The 19,778-nt window shown below is 41.2% G+C and overlaps 1 protein-coding gene across 1 annotated transcript; it reads left to right on the forward strand.

The window, feature by feature from the left end:
• The first annotated feature begins 15,574 nt into the window (after nucleotides 1-15,574).
• LOC115966264 lies at nucleotides 15,575-16,958 on the forward strand. The gene is made up of 3 exons (XM_031085522.1): nucleotides 15,575-15,665; nucleotides 15,783-15,990; nucleotides 16,655-16,958. Exons 1-3 carry the CDS (start codon nucleotides 15,575-15,577, stop codon nucleotides 16,956-16,958), a joined length of 603 nt encoding a protein of 200 aa, XP_030941382.1.
• Nucleotides 16,959-19,778: the final 2,820 nt, after the last annotated feature.

Consider the following 19,778-nt stretch of genomic DNA (forward strand, 5'->3'; position numbering starts at 1 on the left):
GTTCTGGATGTTCTTATAGCCCCATGGAGAGAAAATGATATTTTTGGATTTTTTGGGGTTCGACACGCAAATCGAGGTAAAAAAAATATGGTATCAAGAGCTGTCGCTTCTTTATTTGATATCTCGAGTGCAATGAGAGGTGTCGGATAAAGAACATGATTTCGAATTTTGTTGCCCCTTGGATTTGCGTGCAGAGACTATTCATGGATCGAGATCGGACTTTACTTACTTGGATCGATCTATTGCAGCTTTTATTGAAATATGTTCTGGGCATGTCTCTGCACTTTGAGAGAGAAGAACAGAGAGGATTTTTTTTTTTTTTTTTTGGGTTTGATCGGGTCAATGTTGACCTGGTCAACTCTTCCCAGCGGCCCTTATAGGACCGCTAGGCCTACTCGGTGGCCTTAGAAGGTGCGTCGGGCAGCCCAGGGCCTATAAAAGCCCTTTTAGCTCATTTCAATCCTTATTTCTCACTTTCTCTCCCCTCCTCACTTCTACAAAAATCTCTAGAGTGATTTTGAGCTCAGCAGGTCTGTTCGTTCAGCCTTAGACTGCTATTTCAGTCTACTGCTCTAGTCTTTTTTGCACTTGAGGTCAGTGTTCATTTTTCCTCCTTCTCTTATTTTTTTTTGCAAAATGTTTGTAGAATAACAACTAGGAAGGCATGCTAGATTTTTATTTTATTTTTGGAATTTTCAAAATCATAAGTTTTTGCCATGCTATATGCATATATTTTGTTTTTGATATATGAGTGCGTGAATATGCGGGAATTTAAATGTTGAAAATAAAATGCGGGGTATGGGTAAGGGGACTTACCTAGTAGTCAGGAATAGTGGAAATGTGAGCCTAGGGCGCGGCCGCTAGTTTACTCATTGTAAATTGGAAGTCTTGAAAACTCTTGAATGAATGTGAGCTCGAGGACACGTGTCACCGGTTTACCCATTGTAATTTAGGAATTCGGAAAACTCTTGAATGAATGTGAGCCCAGGACGCATGTCGCTGGCTTACCCCATTGTAGAATGTGAGCCCGAGGATGCTTGTCGTTGGTTCACCCACTGTAGAATGTGAGCCCGAGGATGCTTGTCACTGGTTTACCCACTGTAGAATGTGAGTCCAAGGACGCTTGTTGTCGGTTCACCCACTGTAGACTATGAGCTCAAGGACGCTTGTCGCTGGTTCACCCACTGTAGAATATGTGCCCGAGGATGCTTGTCATCGGTTCGCCCATTGTAGATTGCGAGCCTAAGGACGTTTGTCGCCAGTTCACCCATTGTAGACTATGAGCCTAAGGTCGCTTGTCGCCAGTTCACCCAACTATGAGCCCGAGGTCGCTTGTCGCCGGTTTACTCATTTTAGATTGTAAGCCTGAGGACGCTTGTCATCGGTTCACCCACTATAGATTGTGAGCTCGAGGATGCTTGTCGCCGGTTCACCCACTGTAGATTATGAGCTCGAGGATGCTTGTCACCGGTTCACCCACTATAGATTAGGGATCTGGAAATGAATGAATGTGAGCCCGAGGATGTGTGTCGCCAGTTCACCCACTATAGATTAGGGATTTGGAAACTCTTGAATAAATGTGAGCCCAGGACGCATGTCACTGGCTTACTCATTGTAGAACGTGAGCCCAGGGATGCTTGTTGCTGATTCACCCACTATAGATCGTTAGCCTAGGACGCTTGTCACTAGCTTACCCACTGTAGAATGCTTGTAAGAATCTGCTGTTTTTTTTTTTTTTTTTTTTTTTTTTTTTTTTTGTGAGATCATATGCTTGACATAGACCTGCATAACATGTTTAGGAAAAAGTGTTAGTTCATCTGTGTTGCCATTTAACTTTTGGGCTTACCACTTGTGTCTACATTTCTTACTATTTTGTTAATCATGTCTCGGAGAGCGGTTCTAAGGGAGACTAGGGGAAGGCCCCCATTCATGCTTTGTCTTAGGGGGATGATTCTTCTGATGATGAGATCACTTCAGCTGGCAAACGGCTGGCTCGAGTTCTATAGAGCTGCTTTGACCGTAGGGAGGAGGATACTAGACCTGTCGGTAGTATATCTATAGAGACCCGTTCTAGCAGGCGACGCTTAGTCGAGACGGCTAGCGTCTCCTCTGAGTCTCATACTGTTTCTAGCGGGGCTTCCTCATGGCACAGGCTAGCTAGAGGGAGGGGGGCCTTCGAAGGAGAGATGTGAGCCAAGGATCTCATTATCGATAGAGATGATGACTTTTCTAGAGATAAGGTCCTGCCGTAGTTTGGCGCTCGGAGGTGCAGTTTGAAGCCAAGGTTCCCGCCATATCAGGCTGGGGCAGATGCTTGCATTAGAGCCGTAGATAGAGGCATCCGGGACACTCACCTTCAGTAGGGGCTGAAGGACCATCCTTCTACATCGGTGCGGAGGGGAGCAGTATGTTGTATTTCCTTCTTGGTCATTCAGATTTCTATTATATGCATGTGCTAACAAATAGCTTCTAATTTTGGATGCAGGGGGTTGACAAGCTCCGTGGTTAGGGTGCTTGGTCCACTTTTCTCCGGTTGGTGTTTGCTCTTGGGACCCATCAGCGGTACATCGAGTTTTTGAGAGAGCAGGGATTTGGGGATTTCTTGCGGATTCCCCAGTTCACCATGAGGCACGAGATTGGGGAGACTTTGGTGTGGTGGTTTCATGTTGAGACTAGCACCTTCCATTTGAGCTGTGGGGAGTATGCAATCCTCCCTTTTAATTGGACGGCCATCTTAGGTATTAGATTTGGTGGCCTCCCGATTCCGACCTAGGAGATGAGCTTCGGAATGGCTAGCGAGCTTTTGGGCATCCCTCTTCCATTGACTATGGACATGAGGAGATATTTCGGGCCCACTGAATTGCCACAGATTCGCACTGAATGGCTACAAAATAGCATTCCTTAGGACGTGGCACCCATCGACATTCATCTTTATCGGTTCTTCCTGTGGTTTCAGTAGTTGCTTTTTTGGCAACAATCGATCGGTGTTGACTTGCCAGCTGCTATAGGCCATGGGAGTGGTCTCTGGCATTGGGATATACGACTGGGGGTCCATCACCTATGGCTTCTTCATCGCTTTCTTGAGGTGAGCCTCCTAGTGGGATTTTAGGAGTTTGGAGGGATGTTGGTAGATTTTGATGTGGTGGGCATATGAGTACATCCCAGCTCTGCGACCACGGTACACAGGCTTGTCAACGACGGCGTACCCTTGAGCATATGCGTGGGCTTTTTGCAGGATCACGAGGGTTGTTGTAGTGCAGTCAGTCATTATCTTTGCGGCCTTGGACTGCATTACTCGGGATGAGATTATAGTCTACGCTTATGAAGGCGCACTGTTAGGGAGTCCAGAGCTCACTATTGCCATAGGCCAATCGAGGATACGATGTTGGTTTTGGGCCCTGATGAGCTGGGAGTTCTTTTTGGTAGAGAGGACCTTCCACCAGGTTATGCCGGTCTATGGAGTACTTAGGGATTTGCCTCCTCACACCTTGTCATTTAAGACCATCGTCCTGGGCGACCCAGCTTATGCAACGGGTTCCTCTGATGCCTATGTGGATACCAGCAGAGATTATGCTACTTGGTTCGCAGAGTCTTCCCCGGGCCTTATCAATGGAGATGTCCCTGTGAGTGGAGGTAGAGTGCTGGAAGGCATTATCCGCACTTAGGTGGCAACTGGGGCAGAGTGGAGAGTGCGTACAAAGGCTCTACAAGCTAGGGTAACAGAGCTTGAGGCCACCCTTGCCACTAGGGAGGCACACATTCAGGAGGAGACTGTTTGGGCATTAGCTCAGGAGAAGGAGGTTTGGCAGAGAGATAGGGAGGTTCAAGCTACCATGGCAGAGAAAGAGTGGAGTCTGTTTCAAAGTGAGCTAGCCACGCTTCATGGATATATTCCTATCTTGGCTTGTATTCCTGTTCTGGCTACTCCTCAGATTTTAGGCTGAGGGCCCATCTTTCCTCTGTTCGAGCCCTGGTATATGCCAGTTCCTCTAAGCCCGCCGAGCAGTTGGGGTTCTTTTGCTCATGCTCTAGGGCCTTCCCAGGATCGAGGATACGCTCTCGGCACTTCAGGCGATGCAGGTCCTTCCACTAGCCCTTTTGCAGGCGATGATGATAGCGATGATGATATGGACTAGTTTATTAAGGGCGATGATTTTCCGTAGGGTTAGCCATTTGTTGTAGCATGCCTACGTGGGCATGTATTTTTTCCATGTATCTTGTAGACATTTCCCCATGATGGGCCAGCTATGTATGTATATTATTCATTGCCTCTTGATAGGCCTGGACATGTATGTATTGTATTGCCCCACAATGGGCTTTGATGTATGATATTATCTCCTTGCTTCATGGTGTATGTATGGAACAATGCCTCTTGTTAGGACTTATATGTATGATTATGAGAAAATGCCTTTGAAAGGGTTGCTGATATGTGACCTTTGGGAAAAGGGCCTTTAAGAGGGCTGCAGATGTGCATGAAAGACAATGCCTCTGATTAGGAATTACATGTACAACTCTAGGAAATCGCCTTTAAGAGGGCTGTGGTATCACTATAGAGAAATTGCCTTTGAGAGGGCCGTAGACATATGTGAGAAGCAATGCATTTGGGTAGGACTCACATGCATAACTCTAGAAAATCGCCTTTGAGAGGGATACTGTTGGTGTAGGAGAAACAATGCCTCTGGGTAGGACTTACATGCATAACTCTAGAAAATCACCTTTGAGAGGGCTACTGTTGGTGTAGGAGAAATAATGCCTCTAGGTAGGACTTACATGTATAACTCTAGAAAATTGCCTCTGAGAAGGCTGCTGATATTTGACCTTTAAGAAAAGGGTCTTTAAAAGGGTCGGAAATGTGTATGAAAGACAATGCCTTTGATTAGGAGTTACATGTATAACTCTAGGAAATTGCCTTTAAGAGGGTTGCTGATGTATGCAAGAAACAATGCCTCTAGGTAGGACTTACATGTATAATTCTGGGTGTCGCCTTTCAATGGGCTATTGCTGTAGGTATGCACTATCGCATTTTCATTGCAGACGGTGGTTTTGAGCCAGCTTGTGTTATACTCACTTGCTTTGCACCGCAGTTTCAAGGGTTTGTCAATGGCTTTGAACCAAGATTTTCTCGTTTGGGGGAGAGAAAATGGAGAGCTCGCATGAAATAAACTGCACCAGTTTATGGTTTCATGCGTTTCACGACATGAGAGACACATCCCCAGCGGGGCGAACCCGTTCTTGCATATTGGACAAAGGGGAAGAGAACTGCGCAAAATAAACTGCCCCAATTTAGGGTTTTGCGAGGTTTCAAGCCTATAGATTGGTTGAATGTGGCCTTGACTTCATAGACTATACCATAATGCTGATAACAAATGCAGACATCGTGAGAAACGACTTCTTGAGGACAGGCTAAAAGTCCAAGGATAGGCTTTTTGAGGCAACATCATGAGAAACGACTCCCTCTGTCCCCCAAATAAGCCGAAAAAGCTGCAACGTGGCCGAGATCAGGCTCTAGTGTTTTTTTGTTGTGAATTCTGACTACCGAGGCTGAGCCAACCCCTAAATTGGGTGAACCGGGCTTTGAAAATGAGGTTCAAGACATTTAGAGGTGCCGAACGAGACGCATAAAGATAAACTGCCCCAGTGTAGGATTTGTGCGGTTTGGGATGCGTGAGAGAGAGTGTCTGGGAATCCGGTTCATTGTTGGGCTGACCATGCACTACGGTGAGTGCTAAAATGAGGGAATCTTTGCTCCAAGGTGATCAAAAACATGCCAAATAGGGGTGGAGGTGTCAAAATATGTGTAGGTTTGTGCCTGGGGGGGCTAAAAAGCCCTAGCATATGTCCTAAGGTTCGGTGGCCCAAGGGTCGCTGCCTTGGGAGACGTGCATAAAAGCTGGGCTTCCGTCACCTTTAGACTGAGCTAACTAAGAGAGAGGAGGCCTTGAGAGTTACTACTGCAGAGGTGGGCACCTTGTAGGCTTTACTAGAGTTTGAGAGGTAGGGCTCTACTTCTGACTCCACGATGGAGAGGGAGTTGGTCTGTCTTCGACATTCACATGAAAAACTCCGAGAGATTGCTAGAGACCTGGGCTTTCACTTCGCACTTCCACTTTTTGTTTGAGTTCTTAAAGCATAGTCTAGTCTATTAGGCATGCTTAGAAACTGAGAGATGGTGTAGAGAGATGTTTATGATGATATTCACAAGATATATTTATGAGATGAGATTTCATGTTTTGATATTGGAATGTATGAAAGAAACAGAATGGCACAAGACAGGCATGTTAATGAATATGCAGGCAAATGCTTTGAAAATGCAGGATTATAAAAATAAGTAATAAATGTAAAATCCATGCATATCAATATCTTATTTTTCCAAGGATACATCCTGTTCTAGATGGATCTTTTCCTTTTCCCATTGGAGTACATTTCCCATTGGCATAAGCCATAACATCTTAAACAGATCACTGGGTCGTGATAGTGTTTTAGATAGAGAGATATCTCAAAAGTGTCTTCATATCTTGTCTTGGATGCTGGATCCTTTTAATTTTCTGATCTTGAGCAGAAATTCAAGCAAGCGCAACTGACTGATTTTTCTTTTAAGATGTGATTGAACCAAGATGGCTACCTACGTACCTTCACAAGGTAGGATCAGGTCATCATGTAGTTCAATTGACTTTTTGATTGCCTTAATTTTTGCGTAGACTGCCCTTTCAGGTTTTCAATCTAGCAAGCTTTCTCACACTCTTTCTTTTACTCTCCTTTTGCATAGATCACCCTTACAGGTTTTCAATCTACCTTTTGCGTTTTCTCACACTCTCTTTCTTTTGGCTTTCCTTTTTCATAGACCGCCCTTTCGGGTTTTCGATCAACCTTTTTTTTGTATTTTTTTTTGTGGTATTTTGTTTGACACAAAAATGTAGAAACGAGGTGCACTGATAGGCTCTTTCATGCAAAGTACCATATGATGGCGTCAGAATTGGTGGGCATATTGAAGCCATGCCCGTCCATGTCGGCTAGAATTAAGGCTCCTCTAGAAAAGGCCTTCTTTACCACATATGGGCCCTCATAAGTTGGGGCAAACTTTCCTCTATGATCAGGCATGGCCTGGTTACGTTTCTTTAAGACTATCACCTTTTTCAAAGACTCCGGGTCTAACTTTCTTGTTGAATGCTCGCTTGACACGGCGTTGGTACAACTGTCCATGGCACATGGCGGTCATGCGTTTCTCATCTATCATGTTCAGTTGTTCATATCGGGAATGGGCCCATTCAACTTCTGATAGCTTTTTTTGAGATAAAATCCTAAGAGACGGGATTTCTACCTCTGCGGGGAGGACGACCTTCATGCCATATACCAATGAATACGAGGTCGCACCCGTGGAAGTACGAATAGAAGTGAAATATGCGCACAGAGCAAATGGCAAGTACTCGTGCCAATTCTTGTATGTGTCTATTATTTTCACCAAGATTTTCTTTATATTCTTGTTAGCGGCTTCCATTGCACCATTCATCTGAGGGCGATAAGGAATCGAAATTCTGTGCTCGATCTTGAACTATTGGCAGAGTTGCTGGATCATTTTCTTGTTTAGGTTTGTCCCATTGTCTGTAATGAGCTCTCCTAGCATGCCGTAGCAGCAAATAATGTTGTGCTTTAGGAACTGGGCTACCACTACTTTAGTGACGCTCTTGTATGAAGCGGCTTCTACCCACTTTGTGAAATAATCGATGGCCATTAAGATGTACTCATGACTGTTTGAAGCTTTTGGAATCACGGGTCCAATGACATCCACACCCCAGGCTAAGAAGGGCCATGGTGCTGCCAAAGAATGCAAAGGTTGAGGAGGAGCGTTCTTCCTGTCTTGATAGGCTTGGCAATGATGGCATGTCCTCACATGTTTAATGCAATCATTTTTCATGGTGAGCCAGTAATAACCGGATCTCATAATCTTGTGGGCCAACAGAGGTCCATTGGCGTGAGCCCCAAGTAAGCCTTCGTGCATCTTTTCCATCAAGTGGTTAGCCTTAGAGACATCTACACATCGGAGCAAGGTAGAATCGTGGTTCCTTTTGACACATTTCTGATATGGAATCAACTTGGTGTCTTGGGCTTGCCATTTTCCTTTGATTTGAGAGATGATCAATAGGGAATCTTTAAAGACACTCAAGTCATAGGCGTCGAACTCTAGGGCCACTTGTAGGCCGACTATGCACGCTTCGTATTCCATGACGTTGTTGGTGCAATCAAAATTCAACTTGACTGAAACAGGGATTTGCTGGCCCTTGGGGGAAACTAAGACTGCTCTTACTCCCTTTCCGATAGAATTGGCGGCTCCATCAAAATAAAGCTACCTCATCAGGAAAGATGGATTCTAAAAGTTCTGGATCGTTTAACGGTTGGTTCACTAGGTAATCGGCTATGACCTGGCCCTTGATGACCTTTCTTGTCATGAACATAATGTCGAACTCGGAGAGCAACATTTGCCAACGGGAGATCTTCCTTGTAAGGGCTGGCTTTTCGAAAATGTACTTAATGGGATCCATGCAGGAAATGAGCCGTGTGGTGTAATAGAGCATGTACAACTTACATGACGCCCATGCAAGGGCGCAACACGTCTTCTCAATGGCGATGTAGTTGATTTCACAACTGGTGAACTTCTTGCTTAGGTAGTAAATTGCCCTTTCTTTCTGGTCGGGCTCAACTGATTGGCTTAACATGCAGCCCATGAAGGTTTCTTGTACTGCTAAGTAAAGGATCAATGGATATCTCGGCGTCGAGGGAACTAGAACAAGAGGGTTCAACAGATATTGCTTAATCTTGTCAAAGGCCATTTGGCACTTATCTGTCCATTCTATCTTTGTGTCTTTTTTCAAGAGCTTGAATAGTGGATCACATGTGGTGGTTAACTGCGCTATGAAGTGAGATATTTATTTGACTTTGCCTAAGAAGCTGCACTTTTGTTTCTTAGTTTGCGGTGTTGGCATGTCTCGGATAGCTTGGACTTTTGCTGGGTCCACTTCAATTCATTTTTGGCTGACTATAAAGTCGAGCAATTTCCTTGAACTAGCTCCGAGACACACTTGTTAGGTTCAGTCTCAACCTATACTTGATAAGGTTCTTAAACAGCTTTCTCAAATCCACCAAATGATCCCTGGCAGTACGGGATTTGGCAATCATGTCATCTACTTAGACTTCAATCTTTTTGTGCATCATATCATGGAACAAGGTTACAATGGCTCGCTGATAGGTAGCACTGGCGTTCTTTAAGCTGAATGGCATGACATCATATGCATAGGTTCCCCAATGAATGGTGAATTCTGTCTTGGCTTTGTCCTCCTCGGCCATCTTGATCTGATTGTAGCCTGAGAATCCATCCATGAAGGAGAAGAACCTATTGGTAGCGGTATTATTGACCAGGGTATTGATGTGTGGCAACAGAAAATTATCCTTGGGGTTGGCCCGGTTTAAATCCCTGTAATCAACACACATGTGTACTTTCCCATCTTTCTTAGGCACGGGAACAATGTTGGCGGCCCAATCTGAGTAGGCTATTACAGTAAGGAAACCGGCTTTCAACTACTTTTCTACTTCTTCTTTGATCTTTAAAATGATCTCAGATTTCATTCTTTGAAGGGCTTGCTGCACTAGAGGGCATTCAGGTTTGACTTGAATTCCGTGAACGACAATCTCAGTATCTATCCTTGGTGAATCTTGGTAGGACCAAGCAAAGATCTCTCTGAATTCCTTGAGTAGTGCTATGAGCTCAGGCTTCATGTCTTTAGGAAAATTTACCCTAATCTTGACAGGTTTTTCATTCTCGCCTTTGTTGGCAAAGTTAACCACTTATGTCTCTTCTATATTGGGCTTGGACCCTTTGTTCTATTTGTTTAGAGCTTCCAAAATATGACGAGGCAGACTTGGAATTTCTTTTAATCCTTTAATATCATGTTCCAACTCTATTGTCCCATTTGTGTCATCAATATCCTCGTTATAACAACAGGACAATGTACCCGCTTGGGAATTAGAATAGATCCTATAGAACGGAATATATACAAGGAAACAGAAGAAAATTTGCACACACATATTCATAGGAAAGCAAGTAAAGAGATAAATGCAAGGATTTCCTGAAAAATACACTAGATAATTTCATTAATGGATTATAGATAGGGGAGATAACAAAGTTTATGCTTGATGATGATAAAAAAGGAAACATCTTTTTTGGAAAATAAATTGGGAAGATGCAAACAAGGAATGCAGGAAATGAGAAATAAACATGCAAAACAAACTAGATATGCTATTCCAACTCTCTCGGGCAATTGGAGGACCCAACCACACGATAATGGAATACTCCTAACTTAGCCGATGCAACCACAAAATATGGCTTGATGGTCCAACGGCCCACTATCTCGCCTGGCACATAAGGCCTAATAGCAGAAGTTAGATTATCCCTTGGGGATATGATGGCATTCACTAAGAATTCTTCTGGACAAAGACGGAAGAAATAAGCTAGATCTAATTCCTCATCATATGATTCCTGCGCTACTTCTGTTTTGATGACCTCGGCCGGAGCCGAAAAAGTGACTCTAATGTGGGGAGTAGACATCCCTTGGCCAATGCACTTCCTTTTCTTTCCCCTAGAAGCCTAGAAAAGTTCCTCATCGGAGGGGTTGTAGCCCAGACTGAAACCTCCTTTGTTATCCAGGAGTTCAACAAAAGAAGCCTTCCCATGTCCTACAGAACCGAGGCCTTGGACTAACTGATAGCCAAATTTGAGCATCTCTTTGGCAACCATTAGAGTACCGGAGGGCCATGCTGACTCGAGTTTTGAAGCTCTTGAAATCATGGACACTAGCTCGAAACTGTGAAAAGCTACCTTCGAAAAGGCATTAGCACCAATGTAGGGGGCAGAAATCTCTTTGAAGAAAGTCAGGGGTTCTTCAGCCATAATAGTGATCAACGAACCCTCGGATGGGAACTTGAGTCTTCGATGAAGGGTAGAAGCAACTGCACCTGCCGCATGTAGCTAAGGCCTCCCTAAGAGCATATTATATGTGGAATCCACCTTGATGACTTGAAAGTTAACCATGAAAAACAGGGGGCCAATTCCAATAGCTAACTTAATCTCGCCTTGCACCTCCAGGAGAGTGCCATAAAATGCTCTAATGATCATGGTGGTAGGGTGGATAACAGAAGTATCCACATTTAAACGCTCTAAAGTGGACATCGTGCAAATATTCAAGGCTGACCCATTGTCAATCAGTAGTCTGGCGACGATCATATCTTCATACTTTACTATAATGTTCATGGGCAAAGTATGCTCTCTAGCTTCTAGCGGTAGTTCATCATTTGTAAAGAAAATCTAGTTGGTGGCCAACACTGTTGAGACCATACCTTCAAAGGCGGATTCTTTAGCACTTGTAGGAACATGTCTCTTTCAAGACTTTTAAGAGAGCCTTGTGGTGAACATTAGAGGATAGCAACAGTGCCAAGATGGAGATCTGAGCTGGCGACTTGTTTAGCTGTTGAATCACACTATACTCTGAGTTTTTGATAACTTTCAAGAATTCCACGGTTTCTTCAGTTGTGACCCTGTTCCTAATGGGTTCGACGGTGCCTTTGCCAACCTCTTTCCTTCTCTTTTCTAACTCTTCGGGAGTATAGTAGCGGCCACTCCTAGTGAGCCCAGATAGACCTGAAGAGACATTGGAACAGACCTCCTCTTTTCCAGTTCGAGTGGAGATCAAGCAAGGACACATTGTATTCCTAGGGAACACAATGACTATCTTTATAAGGGAATGGCTTTGGCATGCGAATGATAACACCCTCATAAGTTTGCAAATTGGGCTCTATAGAGAACATCTTCGGATTAATGACCATCGGACTTGGCAGAGTGGCTTCAAGGGCCTTAGAACCGGATACCCCAGAAATTCCCAAGGCAGGCTTTTGCAAAATAAGAGGGTCTAACCTTCGGATAGTGGGAACAATGGCAGCCCCTTCTTGTACTAACGGTGAAGCTGGCCCTGTGACCATAGGCAATGCAAGAACTAGAGGAGCGAATCCTCCAATGGCAGGTGGGATTTGCCCCTTCCCTGAATCTAATGACCTCGGATCCGCAGGCGTTTCTACGATCTCCTCAATGACTACTGAAGAGGAATGTGCTGAAGCAAGCTGGCCAAGGCGTTTCAGTAAATATTTGTCCCAATCCTTCCTTAACCCAACTGATATAACATTGAAGTTGGTTCCTAACTGGGTGATTGGAGGACACGAGCTGGCAGCCATACAACCACCTTTTTGCATAATTTCCCTTTCAATCCAGATGATACCGCGTTTGGCTAGACTCTGCATTTGTGCTCGAAGCACATTACAGTCAAATAGGGCATGACTGTCTTCACTGTCACAGAATGAGCAAATTCCCCAATCAAATCTTGGGGTTCCCATATCTTTAAGATCAAGGTGGCTTTCTTGGACCAAGGCTCGAAGCATAGCCTTCCATGGGAATGACGGTTAGGAGAAATTTGGAACCCTTTCTTCCAATATGATGACGATATTCACATTCCCTTCCTGATAGGAAGGCAATGCGTTGGTGATGATTTTTGGAGCGGCTGCATTATTGAACTGTATCAACTTGTTGTTGATGAGATCCTAGACATGTTCCCTCAAATGGTAACATTCTTTTAGGGTATGCCCCTCGGCCCCGAAATGGTGTTTGCACTTCTTGGACGGATCAAAATTAGGCGACGGAGGGCCTTTATTGGGCCTCTGAAACATTGGCGTCACCAGCTTCCTGTTAGGATTAATGCCCTTAAATCCTATTATATGATGCTATGTATGACATTATGTATGACTTAATGCTGTAATTAATAAAGTTGTTTTATTATTATCTAAAATAATGGTAACATGAATATTTGGACATTATCATATAGCCTATGAGATGCATAGTATGTGATTTATGTGATTTAGTCAAAGAAGATATAAATTACAAGTTCTTTGTAAACTCAGAATTTTAGTTCGTAGTCGGTGATGATATTGGGCATTTTATCTGCGAAGACTATAACATATCAACTAAGATGATTTCTCTTGATCATGGAAGTGGAGACTTCTAGTTAATATGTTGATATGTTTTAAGAGTTAAGACATATTGAACTGGACTGTTGTGAGATTTATTATTCTCCTAACAATTGTCAAATGAATAATAAATCTCACGACTTCTATTTACATGAACTCTTAATCTTGAGAGAATAATAGACCTGATCATGAAGTGTAGGTTGCTTCAATATATTAGGAGTGAGATCTAAAGTCACGATCAAAACTTCAGAATGTTGGGCAGCCACATTTAGTGTTGATGGAACATATATTCTATAGATGGAATTCATAATCTCTTAACGGAGATTTAAAATATTCCCTTGAGATAAGTGTAATGGATTAAATTGAGTACTCAAAGATTAAGATGTAGTAATCTTCAAAGTGGCAGTCTACATTCATGACTTTGTATTACTACGAATATTTTATGAAGGGGTTGCATGTATAATAAAGTTTTGGGATATAATTTATTAATAAGGCCTAGCGTGCAATTATATTTATATAGTGGTATTAATGATAATTAATGGTAACTTTGGACTTGTCAAGAGTTAATAGAAAAGCTCAAGGCCCATTAGAGCTAGAGTCTTATTTGTTCCCTTTTGATCCCACTCCAAGCCACATACCAAAGCCTAATTACAATGACACAAAAGGCTAGCCCAATTAGATAATTAGTTATAAGGAGAGAAACATACAAAATTTTGTAAGAGAATTAAATGGTTTGTATGTGAGTGTAGGACACTATCTTACTCTCCCTTGAACGCACGCATATAAACTGATTGAGAGACCACACTCCTTGGGTACGAGTGGAATTGGAGTGAAGATTAAAAGTGTTCCCAAGTACTTCTAATCTTTGGTTTTGAAATTCACTGCACTAAAGTACACTCTTTTGTTCTTATATTTTGAAATTTACATAGTACATGTTATCAATTGCAAATGAAGTAGATTCGTTAATTTTCCGCTGCGTATGTCTTGTATACGATACAAACATGTATTTTTCCAACAATTGGTATCAGTGAGGTCTTCAATTTCGAATCTATATAACATGTTTTGTGAGTTTTGGAATTCGAGATAGTAATTTCATGATGTTGAGGATTCTACAATCAAATTTCTGCATGGTTGTTGAAATTACTGATTAATAAAAACTGATATTGAAGTTATGATGTTGTTTAAATTTGATATTTAGTATGTTAAATTGAACTTTAAGGCTATAGCATCAATGGAATTCAGTTTTGATCTCAAACTCAATCCATTATGTTCATATGATGGTTGTTTGTTTATGAAAAACCGTTGAAAACTACTTCAGAAAAATTCTGGAAAATTCAAGTTTCATGTGTTTCGATCGATCGAAAATTACTTTCAATTGATTGAGTGAAACAGGAACCTTCTGTCTAATTCGATTGCTAGTCGATTGATCGAATGTTCTTTTTCGATCGATCGAGGAGCGATGGAGTACCAATCGAGCTAGGCAGAAAGTTTGGTATGAATTTTTTAATTTTTTTCGACCAATTGAGAAATACATTCGATCGATCGAAAGCTGTGAATTTTGAATTTTTTTGAGTGTTTTCACATAGATAAAGTGCAAGGCTATGTGTGATGAGATTACACATGTTTTTTAATTAAAAACCTCTCTTTTAAAATATCTAGTGGGAGAGAGATACAAGGGTTGGATCTCACGGCCTCCATTGTTGGTTTATAGTAGTGTGATTAAGCACCTCGCCTTGGCGTATATGCCTTGCTCCCAACGGAGGGTGTTTAATTCATGGTACTATAGATTAAATTTCTTAATGATGGATGATATGTGTTTTTACATTAAGAACGACAACGCTACCGTGGAGTTACTTAATAACTCACATAGATTTTAGGCAATGGTATACACTACACTAAGTTTAATGTTAACCTCCCTACGGAGCTATGTCATTATTACCTAGAGGCTAAAGGAAATATGACATATTATTAGTATTTGATAAGAGTTATCATGATAGCACTAATAATGAGAATAGTTTTCAATCAGTTATAGTGTTTATAATTTACTTGCTACCAAGGAATTTTAAATATGGGATTGGGTTGTCGTTGCATATTTTATATTATGGTTTTATTAAGGTCCCATACTATATATATATATATATATATGTGTGTGTGTGTGTGTGTTAGATTGATAATATCCAGTTTACTTATTATATTCATGTTTATTATTTTTAGATTTAATCATAGCATCATTTAGCCCACTTGTTGCTATTCTTAATCAAAACAAACTGACTGGATCCAACTATGTTGACTAGAAAAGAAATTTGGAGATTGTTCTTATTGCTGAAGAGCACAAGTAAGTGCTTAGTCAACCTTGTCCTAACTTTCCATCATTAGATTAGATGCTCCTCTTGAGGAAAAATAATGGTATGATCATTGGCAGAAATTTAATGAGATGGCCAAGTGCTATGTCCTAGCATCTATCTTAAATGTTCTACAGCATCAAATGTAGGATGTAGGACTAGCTTCAGACATAATGTTAATTCTGAAGGAGATGTTTGGTGAGCAAGGCTGTTCTGCTAAGCAAGAAACTATGAGGCAAATTTATAATACCAAAATGGCTGAAGGTACTTCAGTGAAGGAGCATTGTCTTAGGATGATCTCTAATTTAAATACACTGGAAGTTTTAGATGCCAATATTGATGGAGAATCCTAAGTGGATATGATACTCCAATTACTACCAGAATCATTCAAGGAATTTAGACTTAATTATAATATGAACAAAAAGATTTATGCATTGTCTGAATTAATGAATGAATTGGTGGCCGCGGAAGGCATTCTTGGTACATCTAGTGTTGATGCCAATATGGCTGAAGTTTCTACTTCTCAACCTAAGTCGAAAGGCAAGGGTAAGAAGAAGAAGAAGAAGAAGAAGAAGAAGGACTTCACCAAGTAAAATGGTAAACAAATTGCCTTAGGAGTTGCCAACAAGGGAAAGAAAAAGGAGTACACCAAAGAAAGTGTTTCCCTTGTGGTGAGAAAGGTCATTAGAAGAGGAATTGTCCAATATTTAGAGCTGCCAAGAATAAGGGTATGAAAAGTTCGTTCCTTCTTGAATTATGTTTATTATGAAATCCCACGGATTCCTTGTGTGTGGATTTAGGTTGTACTAATCATATCTGCAATTCTTTGTAGGGGTTCCAGGAGACTAGAAAGCTGAATAAAGGGGAATTGTTTCTTACTTTCGCTGATGGGAGCAGGATTCCAGTTTTAGCTGTTGGAGTGTTTAATTTATGCTTTGATTCTAGAGTTTTAATATTGGAAGCCTGTTTATATTTACCTAATGTTCGTAGAAATTTAATTTTTGCAACTTATTTAGGTAAACATGGGTATTGTGTTATCCTGAAAGACAATGTTGTAATAAAGAAGGATAATAAAGTGTTTATCTGTTCTGGCAATATTGTGGATGGTCTTTATATTTTAACTTCTGATAAGATGAATTATACAATTTTGAATTAGATAATGACTCTCATGTAAAATCATTAAAGAGAAAGTTTCCTTCTACTAATGATGCATATCTTTGGCACTTGCGTTTGGGTCATATTAATGCAAACAGAATTCAAAGATTGATCAAAGATGGACGGTTAGAGCCATTGGACTTTGAAGGATTTCCAGTTTGTGAATCTTGTTTGGAGGGTAAAATGACCAAAAGACCTTTTGATGCAAAAGGTAGAAGAGCCCAAGAGTTGCTTGAATTAGTTCATACGGATGTATGTGGTCCTATGTCAACCCAAGAAAAAGGAGGTTATGAGTACTTCATCACTTTTACGGATGATTACTCAAGATATGGTTATGTGAATCTATCGAAACAGAAGTCTGAAGCATTAGAAAAATTCAAAGAGTTTAGGGCTGAAATTTAGAATCAATTGGGTAAATGCATAAAGGCCATTCGATCTGATTGTGGTTGTGAATACCTTCTTAGGGATTTCAAGGATTACTTAACTCAAAATGGGATTGTATCCCAATTGACTGCACCTGGAACTCCCCAACAAAATGGTGTAGTAGAAAGAAGGAATAAGACTCTTTTAGAAATTGTTAGGTCCATGATAAGTTACTCAACTTTACCAATTTATTTTTGGGGGTGTTGATGCCCATTTTTGCGAATCCATATCCAAAAGCCCATGAGGAAGAAAGCCCAATAAAAATCAAGGCCCAAAGACCCACCAAGAAGACCGAAGAGCAAGAAAGGTCCAGAGAAAGAAGTACAAGGGAAAGCGATCTACAGCAAAACAAAGATCTGCAGCAAATTACAAATCTGCAACAAAATACAGATCTGCCGTAGAATACAGTTCTTCGGCAAAATGACTTTGGCAAATCAAGACAAATTGGGCCTAGGACCCTTTTGATCTAGTCAACATTATTTGGCTCATAAAGGCCCAAATCCTTTTGTATAAAAGGATAGGTGTGAAAACTATATGAAAAAGTACAATGAAAAGAAACGAGGAACAGCAGGAAGTATCAGCAGCAGGAATCATATGAAGGAAAGAAAGCTAAACCGAAGGAAATGACAAACACAACAGGAAACGCGTGAAGAAATAAGACAAAAACACACAGCAGAACGAAACAGAACTAATCTGTTATGGCAAAACGGTGTGGGAACGAAAGAAGACAAAAGCAAAAGATAGTAAAGCAAGCACAGAAGGGCCGGAGCACCACTAACCTGTACCCAGCCAATATAAGGGAGGTGGGCCCACGGTCAAGGGGATTCAGAGGGTGTGGTTTGGTGGTGGGCGGAAAAATGGGTCTATATTTGGTTTCCTGCCATGACTTCTTTTGGGAATATACCTTGCTGGGATGATATCTTACCCAAAAGAAGTAATAGATGGTTGGGACCATCTGATGCATGCCATAGAGCTAGGTAGTGAGGTAGCCCAATCTTTATCCATTTGAACCTAGGGGTAGAGGTATACAGTAGGAACAAACAAAATGAAATTTTGTCGTGCAATGAATAATGGTGCAGCTGATGTATTCTGAGTAATGGTAGTGGTCGAGGCAACCAATGTGTTGGTGGGTAGTCTTGAAGGGACGCCCACAACAAACCAAAAACAGTTGGTGAAGCCCTAGGGGTAAAAGGGAGAAATCTCATTGAATCAGTTCGCTATAAAAGGAATAGGTAACCGTGGCAGAAGAGGGAGGACCGGATGAGGGGGAGGCACCTAAGGGAGGCACTTAGAAAGAGAGAGTCACCTAGAGAAAAGGATGCAAGAAAAGAAAAGGCCAAATGGGGGACAACCCACGGCAAGAGAGTAGTAAGAAACTAAAAGTAAAAAAGGAACGGAGTGAAAGAAAGAAAGTGGTAAAAAGAAGAGAGAAAATACGGCAAAATTAGGGGCATGCATCAATAGACCATCTTTTCCCTCCCTCTTAGCAAACCCACTCTTTGAAGTCTCCAAAAGTAATAGCTAGTAGCCATTTAGGCCTATTCTCCAAAATGCACAACTTTAATGGTAGAAACCTATGACAAGGTTGTTCAAGTTGGAGTTTGGGTTCTTTCTTGATTTACTTACTCTATGGGAAGATTCAATATTTGATTTCGATTGCAAATATATTTGATTTATCTCATTATAAATTATATCTACTGTATTTAGTCATTCCGTCGTAGCACATTTTTATCACATTTGCTACATTAGTTGTCCTGTTGTGGTATCTTTACTTGTTGTACTAGTTATTCTGCTTTAGCACATTTTCATTATATTTACCGTATTAGCTATTATACTAGCTAAACCTTTTCTGTTGAAGGTTTTTTCTTTATTTGTTATTACGTGTTTTACTTTTGACACAAACTAATCATTATCCTGCCATAAGTATATATATACATATATCTTGTTTTTCATTTTCTGCAAAATATATATTTTATAGATGTATAGGTGAATACATATAAGTATATTTACCAATATGTGTATGTATATATTTGAGAATATGCTAACCCATGTAAGCTAACATTTGCTTGATTGGTATTTTGTTTGAGTTTTAGATTAGTTTATATGCAGGAAGTAGAAAAGTATTTCTGCAGTAAAAAATGAAGAGTAGTCATTCACATTGCAAAAGGCTTTACTGCACGGCAGAAGGCTTTAATGCACAGCAAACAGCTTTACTGCATAATAGAAGGCTTTAATGCATAGCAGAAAGCTTTACTGCACCGCAGAAAGCTTTACTGCACAGCAGACGATTTTATTGCACAACAGGAAGTTTTATCGCATAGTAGAAAAGTCAGTTTGCGGCCGAAACTGGAGAAAAGTTCCTTCTGTGGCAGAAACAGAGGATAAGCCCACTTTGCAGCGTCTTCCCTTAGACTTGGACTTAATGTTTGCGCACAAACTGGCAGCGGCAAAATGGTACTTTGAAGCCCATTCTGCGGAGTGCCAGGCTCGAATTCCTTCTTAGAAAAAGAAACGTAAAAAGAACCCACTATAGGGGGTATGCCTTAAATACAGCAATACATTTTTTAAATTTAGTTTCATCAAAATCTGTTTCCAAAACACCCATGGAATTGTGGAGTGGGCGTAAGCCTAGTATGAGATACCTCCACATTTGGGGTTGTCCAGCACACGTGCTAAAAGGAGGCCTAAAAAATTGGAACCAAAATCAAAAGTATGTTTGCTTGTGGGTTATCCAAAAGAAACTAAGGGTTATTTATTCTAAAATCGTAATGATAACAAAGTTTTTGTTAGTACAAATGC

The sequence above is a fragment of the Quercus lobata genome, chromosome 2 (assembly GCF_001633185.2).
Source record: "Quercus lobata isolate SW786 chromosome 2, ValleyOak3.0 Primary Assembly, whole genome shotgun sequence".
Taxonomy (NCBI): Eukaryota; Viridiplantae; Streptophyta; class Magnoliopsida; order Fagales; family Fagaceae; genus Quercus; species Quercus lobata.

Excerpts from the sequence above, each read along its gene's own strand:
- LOC115966264 (XM_031085522.1), top strand. The coding sequence starts at position 15,575 with ATGTTAATTCTGAAGGAGATGTTTGGTGAGCAAGGCTGTTCTGCTAAG. Across the intron at positions 15,666-15,782 it reads TAATACCAAAATGGCTGAAG|AATCATTCAAGGAATTTAGA; the intron begins GTACTTCAGTGA and ends AATTACTACCAG. Across the intron at positions 15,991-16,654 it reads AAGAAGAAGGACTTCACCAA|AATTCAAAGATTGATCAAAG; the intron begins GTAAAATGGTAA and ends TAATGCAAACAG.